The sequence below is a fragment of the Arachis ipaensis genome, chromosome B9, assembly GCF_059453495.1.
Source record: "Arachis ipaensis isolate K30076 ecotype BB chromosome B9, ASM5945349v1, whole genome shotgun sequence".
Taxonomy (NCBI): Eukaryota; Viridiplantae; Streptophyta; class Magnoliopsida; order Fabales; family Fabaceae; genus Arachis; species Arachis ipaensis.
In genome coordinates, this window is record NC_142444.1 from 8,558,439 (window position 1) to 8,567,824 (window position 9,386).

Below are 9,386 nucleotides of genomic sequence, written 5' to 3' on the forward strand. Positions count from 1 at the left end.
CGATTAAAAAATGTACGATTAAAATACTTTATTTTTAGTTTATTCGATCAAAATATCATTCAATAATTATTATAATATATAGATTATTGATAATTAGTTAGTTGATTTAAATAATAATAATATAAAATATTTATTACCGTAATAAATTTGATTTATTTGTTATATTTCATCACATAGTATAAGATATTTTAATTTGTTACAAAAACATTCAATTTAAATTTTTTTAATATATTTTTATTAATGATTGAATATTAAAATAAATATAATTTATTACGATAATATATAATAAATATATATTTTATATTATTATTCGTTTATCATTATTATTATTTGAATCAACTAATTATTATTATTTTATACATTATTATAATAAATCCCTAAGCATAGACCAATTACCCTCTAGTTTAAAGAAAATTCTTGGCAATAAAATTGATTAATTAGTAGAATTTACTCATATTCCATAAGCCTCTCGAACTCCAGCCACTGAATACCCTCTTATAAATTTCTATTCTTTCTACCAAAGACAAAAGAAATCAACCTTCACCTCCATCCACCATCTCATTAACAGAAGCCATTCTCCTCCTTCCAAAAGAAGTCATCCAGTCCTTCCATCTACAATAGTGTGGGTTAAAAGCCACTACTACTGAACAGTATATAACCTTAGAAATCCCACAAGAACTCATTCAAAATTACCAAAACCAAGGCTATACTCATTTGCATTTTGGAGCAGTTAGGCTTATTCTTACTCTTCATGGAAGAAGATCCCTTCCGATGATAGCCAAAGTTGCTCTTTTAGATACCACTTTCAAAAAATACCAACATACCTTAATCGGAGTATTAGTAACTACACTCTCAAATGAAAATGTCATTCTTACTCTTACTGTTCCGTTCCAAATCGACCGAGGTATATGGCTCCTTTTCCAACTGCTTGGCACGGGGAGAGCTATACGTCGTTCAAAGAGAATAGTGGCGAATCTCGACGACACGAAATACAGCAGCGGGAGCACCTACAAAAAGTACTCCGACGCTCAAGTTAGAAAGAGAGTATTAAGAAGTTAATACTAATAAGAGAGTGAAAGTGTATCTGTGACCTGTCCCTTTCTGAGCTATTTGGTTTGTTTTTATAGATGAGTGAAGTGTTACCTTCCTTCTGCTCGTTCCGATATTTTGGGTTGGATAGCGTGTGCCATTGTTGCTGGTAACGTCTAGAGATGACGTTTCTGCGTAGTTGTGATCAAGTTGTGTTTTGGCTCTGCTTGCTTGTTTCTGGATTATATGGTCGGTTTTTATATTGATCTTGTTTCCGAGGTTTATGGGGTACATGTCATAGCCCCCAAGCTTGTCTGGCTTTGTATGGAAATGACAGGTGAGCTTAATGGAATCGGCCTCTGCGTATGTGCTTTCTATGTGTTTGGATTTGTTGTGTCGAATCTTTTTTGTAGTGTTGGGCTTTCCATGGGTTGAGTTTTAAGGAAATTTGAGAGAATATTAAAAGACCCTTTTTTCTTGTGAAACGTGCTGCGTTTAATGCACCTTTTTACTGTTTAGGTTCCTATGCTTTGAGCGGTTATGAGTTAAGTTACTCACTAAGTTAGTGGGCTTGCAATAATATCTGTTCACTGTATTGAAACTTACACTCTGCTGTTTCAAATTCTTTCTACCGGCTGACTCCAACTATGACTTCTAAAGGTTAGTGTTCTTTTCCTAAGGTTGCTTTTTTCTTCTGATTTCTATTTGAAATGGTGTGAAAGAAAGAAAAGTTGAAGATAGTTGATGTGAAAAAAGACAATCCTTACCACTGGGTGCATGATGATGTTAAGACGCACTCGTCGTTGTATGCAAACATCGAGTCAATGGGTGAGCTTAAGGGTTTAAAAATTGTTAGGGAGGGTTCGGGGGTAGTAGTTGAGCTACTCCATTGTTCTGGTGACGATAGGGTTTGCGAGAGGCGGGGTGATTGGCAGTATTCTATATGTACACTCCTTGTCTTACTGAACTTCGAGTAACATTTCCTTTTAGTGATTTTGAGTGTGATGTCTTGACCCAACTCAACTGTGCGCCCTCGCAGCTACACCCAAATTCATGGGCCTTTCTTCGTGCGTTTCAATGTTTGATGGATTTTCTTTCTTTTCCATGTTCTCTTCCTGTGTTTTTCTCTTTGTTTCAGTCAAAAGGGGTTCGAAAGGGATTATGGGTTTGTCTGAGTAGTTTCCCTGGGCGTTCCCTTTTTCTGTTATAGAAGTCCTCTTTTAAAAACTTCAAATCAATATTTGTTAAAGTGCGCTCTGTAGAGTCTGTTTATCCCTTTTATTTGGATGACGAGCTTATAGAGAGCTTTCCCCTGTATTGGTGCTCGGAGCCGCTTCAAATTCTTGAGGCTACTGAGCGAAAAGATGAGGAAGATTGGTTGTTAGAATTTTTGATGGAGAGTTTTGCTGGCAGGGAGTGTTTATCTATTCCTAATGTTCTTCATTTTCATGATTCTGGTGACATTGATGGGTTGAAAGCTTACATAGGTAATGTTTTGTGTGTTTATTTTTTTTACTTTAGTTTGTTTGTTGTCTTTAATTTTTCCTGCTGTGTCTGTAGGTGGGCAGGTTCCTCTTCTCGATCCTTCGTGTTTTCAGTCTTTTCTGAAAAAGAAAAAGGAAAAAGTTGCTGGCGTCTCTAAGACTGTGAAGGAAAGCAGCGGGGATGCAGCTCATTCTACTGCTCAGCCGGCATCTTCCTTTAAGAGAAAAAAGGGATGACATGGAGAAGTCTCTGGAGGTTATTTCTGAAGGTGATAGCTAGGGAAGTTATTGGCGCTGGTAAGTCTGCCTTTGACAGGCAAAAGAGGCTGCATGGTTTCATCCCAGGTACAAGCTCTCATTCATTGTGGAGTGATCAGTTTCCGTTCACCGAGCTTTCTCATAGAGTGTCGCAATATCCTGGTGACATGCTCATGACTCATTGGATTGGTGTGGAGGGGTTGGGGAAGTTTATCCAAATTAGTACATTTTGCTCGACTATTTTCCCTTCTTTGTTTTGGTTTATTTGATGTCTTATGCTTACTTATTGGGTACATTGTAGATTGTTGCTTCATGGCTGATGTGTGCTGGTCGGACGACTGAACTTATCGATGCCGAGCAGCAGGTAGCTGTGGATAGGGTTGCTGATCTGGAGAAGTCTTATAGGGAGAGAATTGCTAAACTTGAAAAATATTCAAAAGAAAAAGACAATGTTATTGTTAATGCTACTGTGAAAATGAAGGAATCTGAGGAGGAAGATGTTCGTTTGCATGATCAGATTCGTTTTATGCAGGCCGAGACTGACCTCTAGTGTGCATGAGCTGGAGGAAGAAGGGATGGAGATGTTCTCCTCTGGTTTTGATCGTGCTGTCAGTCAAATTGCTGTGTTAGCCCCTGAGTTTGACTGTGGCCGACTTGATGTGACCAAGGTAGTGATCGGCGGGAAGTTAGTGGTAGATGGGACTGTGGAGGATCATGATGAGAATGTTCCTCCGTCTTGACTTATATATTTTCTTTGCTTGTTTAGATAGGTTGGTTACCCTTTTGGTGGATTGTGATAACTTTTTTGCTTGTTTTGACCATGTTTGGTCAGCTTGACTGTTGGATATTTGGATAATATACGTATTTATGACTGTTTAGTTTGACGTTGTTGTTTTAGTAGGTAAAACAGGAGAAATAGTAATAGATCGGTTAAAATAGGAATAGATCGGTTTATTCATATATCATTGTCTATATTTGAAAATTTGACAATTTGGGCGTCCGGCCTCGTTAAAACCCTCCTTAGGTAAAACCCTCTTTTGGGGACAAAACCTCTAAGGGGAAAAAAGAGTACCTTCATCCGCAGGTTATACAGTTTATGATCTATACAATTTTAGTAAAGAGACATTCCAGTTTTCTGATAATGGGTTGCCTTGTAGTGTTTGGAGTTGGTAAGCTCCCATTCCGAGTACTTTTGCGATCTGGAATGGTCCTTCCCAATTTGCAGCGAGTTTTCCATGTGATGGAGGTCGTCTTGCTTCTTCTGTTCTTCTGAGGACTAGGTCGCCCTCGTTGAATGTCCTTGGTACTACCTTTTAATTGTGCCTTCTCTCAACTAGCTGTTTCATTGCTCTTTATTTGATAGCGGCCATGTCCCTGTCTTCCTCGGCGAGATCAAGCTCGGCTTTCCTCATATTGATATTGTGTTGTTGATTGTATAGCTCGGTTCTTAATGTAGGGATGCCGACTTTGATCGGAATCAGTGCTTCTGATCCGTAGACTAGCTTGAATGGTGTCTCGCCTGTGGTAGATTGTATTGTCGTGTTATAGCTCCATAGTATTTTTGGGATTAATTCTGCCCATTCTCCTTTCGCATCATTGAGCTTTTTTTCTCATTGCCTGCAATATTACTCGGTTAGCAGCTTCGGCTTGTCCATTGGTTTGTGAGTGTTCGACCGAGCTAAAATAATGCTGTATGTTAAAATTTTTCAACAATGATGCAAGTTTGTTATTTGTAAATTGTCTACCATTATCCGATATTATTTCCTTTGGTATTTCGAATCGGCATATAATATTTTTCCATATAAAAGATCGTACATTCTCAGTCGTTATTCTTGCTAGTGGTTGTGCTTCTATCCATTTTGAAAAATAATCTATTGAAATCAAAAGAAATTTTACCTGACCCGATGCTATTGGAAATGGGCCGAGGATATCGAGCCCCCATCTGTAGAAGGGCTAGCTTACCTCCATACTGTGCATCACCTCGGCGAGCTTCATAGAGACAGCAGCATGTTTTTGACAGTTGTCGCAGGTTTTGACCTTTGCTATGCAATCCCTCTTCATGGTCGGCCAGTAGTATCCTGTTCGGATGATCTTTGCTGCAAGAGCTCGTCCTTCTATGTGGTTTCCACATACGCCCTCATGGACCTCATTCATTACTTCATTTGCTTCGTCTTTATTGAGGCATTTTAGTAATGGGTGTGAGAAACCACGCCTATACAGTTCTCCTGCTATGGTTGTAAAAAGACTTGCTTTTCGCCTGAAGTTTTGAGGGTTAGTCTCGTTGCTAGGCATGATTCCTGCATTAATGTATTCAAGAAAAGGCATTCTCCAGTCGTTTGTGTGAATAGTATTTATCATGCACAATGATTCGATGCTAGGATTTTCTAGTGTAAGTTGTGATAGTATCGATGTGTGTGTGGTTGCTCTAGTGGCGGCGAGCTTAGATAATATATCCGCCCTAGTGTTGTTCTCTCTATGTACATGTGATATAATAAATTTATCAAATTTTGAAATAAGATCTTTTGCTATGAGCCAATACCGCTCTAACAAAGAATTTTTTACCTGGAATTCTCCTTTAATTTGTTGAACTACTAAGAGGGAGTCACAATATACTACCAGGCTTTGTACTTGGAAACTGAGGGCGAGCTTGAGACCTGCTATGAGCGCCTCATATTCGGCTTGGTTATTGCTTGATGAGAAGTTGAATTGAAGTGACTGCTCGGCCATTACTGTTTCTCCTTCCCTTAGCACTATCCCGGCTCTGCTTCCTTCTCGGTTTGATGCACCATCTACTTGTATTTCCCAAGTCTTCTCGTAGTGATGTTCGTCGGCTGTGAGTTCGGAAACGATGTCCGCCAGGATCTGTGACTTCAAAGCTGGTCTGGATTGAAACTGAATATCAAACTCTGAAAGTTCGATGGACCACTTGGTCAATCATCCTGCTAGTTCTGGCTTTGTTAATATTTGCCTTAGTGGTTGGTCCATCCTTACAATTATTGTGTGGCTCTGAAAATAGTGCCTTAGTCTCCTTGCAGTTGTTACTAGTGCTAAGGCAAGTTGTTCTATTTTGGGGTATCTTCTTTCTGTTGGCTGCATGACTCAGCTGACAAAGTATATTGGCTTTTGTTTTTTTCCTGTTTCAGTGACAAGAATCGAGCTTATAGCATAATTGGAAACGGATAAATATAAGTATAAAGGTTTACCGGTTTCTGGGCTTTGCAGTACTGGTGGTGAAGACAGAGTGGCTTTAAGTTCGGCGAATGCTGTCTCGCATTCCTTTGTCCACTCGAATTTTTTACTTTTTGATATCGTCTGGAAAAAGTGGTATGATCGGTTTGATACTACTGGCAAAAATCGTGATAGGGCGGCTACTCTCCCTGCTAGTTGTTGTACCTCTTTTATTGTTTTAGGACTTGCCATGTTAAGTATCGCCTCACATTTTTCAGAGTTTGCTTTGATTCCTCGTGAAGTCAGCATAAACCCGAGGAACTTGCCTCTTTGTACCCCAAAAGCACATTTCTCTGGATTGAGTCTCATGTTATATGCTCGGATTTGACTGAATATTTCCTTGAGGTCTTCACAATGCGATCTTTCTGGTGTGGTCTTGGCGACCATATCATCCACGTAGATTTTCATGTTCCAACCTATCTGTTGGTGGAATACCTTGTCCATTAGTCACTGATATGTTGCACTTGCATTCTTTAGACCAAATGGCATTACTTTATAACAAAAATTCCCATGTTCAGTTATAAAGGCTGTTTTGCTCTGATCTTCTGGATGCATAAGGATCTGGTTGTAACCAGAATATGCATCCATGAAGCTTAAGCTTTTGAAACCTGATGCATTATCTACGAGCTTGTCAATACATGGTAGAGGGTAGGCATCTTTTGGACATGCCTTGTTGAGGTTTGTAAAATCGACGCACATGCGCCATTTACCTGAATTTTTTCTTACCATTACCACGTTTGAGAGCCACGTGGTGAAGCGAATTTCTTTGATGAAGTTGGCACTAAGTAACTCTTAGTTTCTTCTAGAGCCGCCTTTGTTTTTTCCGCTCCGAGATTCCTTTTCTTTTGAGCTATAGGTCGGATCTTTCTATCGATGACGAGCTTGTGGCAAATGACGTTTGGATCTATACCTGGCATATCTGCCGGGGTCCAGGCAAATAGATCAGCGTTAGCTTGTAGTACCTTTATAAGCTCCAATTTTTCTTGTCCTTGGAGTGCTCGGCCGATGTAGTGAATTTTTCCGGTTTTGACGTCAGGGAAACTTTCTGGAGTTCATCTGTTGGTTGGGGTCTTTCTTGGGTGTCCTTCCGAGGGTCGAGTTCTGCTAGGGACAGTACTTCATTCGTGCTGTGTATTGCCTTGACTTCTTGTTGAAATTTTTGTTCTGTGTCAGATCTTTTTAGGCTTGCATTATAGCATTGTCGAGCTTGTTGGCGATCTGAGTGGAGTGTTGCTATCTTGCCGTCCTGTACCTGAAACTTAACACATAAATGAAAGGTTGACACTACTGCTCTGAACATGTTCAGAGTAGGTCTTCCGAGAATAATATTGTAAGAACTGGGGCAATCAATTATAAGATACTGTATATCTATGGTTTGTGATAATGGGGTGTCATCCAGTGTCGTTTTTATCCATATATAACCTTTAATTGGGACCCTTTCTCCTGAGAATCCTACCAGTTCACCGGATGAGGGTTGCATGGCTTTTTCAGATAATTTCATTTTTTGAAAAGTAGAATAGAAAAGAACATCTGCATTACTACCTGGGTCCAGAAGGACTTTTCTTACCAATAGTTCACCTGTTTGGATGGAAATCACCACTGGATAGTCTAAGTTCAGGATGGCCGAAGATATGTCTACCTGGCTGAAGGTGATTTTGAGTCGGTTGTATCCTTGGTGCTTTGTGGTACTGTTCCTTTGATTGTCAGCATTGCACGGTAGTTTCGTTTGCGTGCCGAGCTTGTTTCACCTCCTCTGGCAAATCCTCCGAATATGCAGTTGATGATCCTTTTTGGTGGATTAGGGTTGGACCATCTGTTGTCATCTTTTCCTTCCGAAGTTTGTCGGCGCTCTTCCCCGTCTCGAATGCCTTCCTTTTTTCTTCTTCCTTCAACATATTTGTCTAAGAGGCCTTTCCGGGCTAACCTCTCTAGTAAGTCTTTGGCGATCACACATTCGTCCGTCGTGTGCCTGTATTTCTGATGGAAAGCACAGTGCTTGCTTCTGTCCACAAATCGTTGATCCTGGTAACTTCCTGCTCGGGCTGGAGGTTTTATAATTTTGGCGTTGAGAATCTCTTTGATTATTTTTTCTCTCTTTGTGTTGAATCTGGTATAATTGTCAAATTTTGGGGTGAGCTTGAATGGCTTCCTCAGTTCCTTATTGTTTGGCGACCTTATAGTCTTGTCTTTGTCTTTTCTAGGTTGTTTTCTTTCTGTTCTTTCAGCCTCACGGAGTTCTTCGATCTCCATTTGTCCAGCTGCTCTTTCTCGGAATTCCTCCAGTGTCTTTGGTTTGGTCACCGCGATTGTCTCCCGGAACTTACCGGGTCGGAGGCCGGCCTTAAGGGCGTGTAGGTGGACTGCTGGGTCTAGATCTTGTATTTCCATGGTTGCCTCCGCAAATTTAGTCATGTATTCCTTCAAGCTTTCGTGTTGTCCTTGTCGGATGGTACCAAGGTAATCTGATCCGTGTACGTATATCCTTGAAGCTGCGAAGTAGTCAATGAAGGACCTCGCCAATTCTTCGAATGAGGAGATCGAACCTGCAGATAGTTTAGAAAACCAAAGTAGTGCAGCACCATCAAGATAAGTAGAAAAAGCTCGGCAGAGTATAGGTTCATTGTTAGCGCTGTTAAAAAACATCATAGACTGGAATTTTTTAACATGAGCATGGGGTCACCAATCCCCTTATATGGCTCAAGAGAAGTAGGTAACACGAAATTCTTGGGCATCTGGAAGTTGGTGATCTCTTCAGAGAATGGGTTGTCCAAGGTCAGCTTCTCTTTCGGTGGATTGAGACACAACGGGTTGGTGTTGCCTTGAGCCGAGCCTTTGGAGTTTCCTTTCTCATGCTTTTCAACATTGTTGCGGACGGACAGTTCAGCTATCCTTCAGACTTCCGCCTGAAGTTCAGCGATCTAAGCTAAGAGCTCTGCTTGTGTGGGTTGATGAACCCCGTTATCAGCCATGCCTAAGGGTTGGAGATCCTGTCACAGAAAATAATAAAAAGCTAGATAAAGGAAATAGTGGGGTTAGATAAATCTCGGGCCCCACGGTGGGCGCCAAATGTTCCGTTCCAAATCGACCGAGGTATATGGCTCATTTTCCAACTGCTTGGCATGGGAAGAGCTATACGTCGTTTGAGGAGAATAGTGGAAAATCTCGGCGACACAAAACACAGCGGCGGGAGTACCTGCAAAAAGTACTCTGACGCTCAAGTCAGAAAGAGAGTATTAAGAAGTTAATACTAATAAGAGAGTGGAAGTGTATTTGTGACCTGTCCCTTTCTGAGCTATTTGGTTTGTTTTTATAGACGAGTGAAGTGTTACCTTCCTTCTGCTCGTTCCGATATTTTGGGTTGGACAGCATGTGCCGTTGTTGCTGGTA

General features: G+C 40.5%; 1 protein-coding gene across 1 annotated transcript; it reads right to left on the minus strand.

The window, feature by feature from the left end:
• Positions 1–7,634: 7,634 nt before the first annotated feature.
• LOC107614903 (uncharacterized) lies at positions 7,635–8,642 on the minus strand. The gene has a single exon (XM_016317029.1). It carries the CDS (start codon positions 8,640–8,642, stop codon positions 7,635–7,637), a length of 1,008 nt encoding a protein of 335 aa, XP_016172515.1.
• Positions 8,643–9,386: the final 744 nt, after the last annotated feature.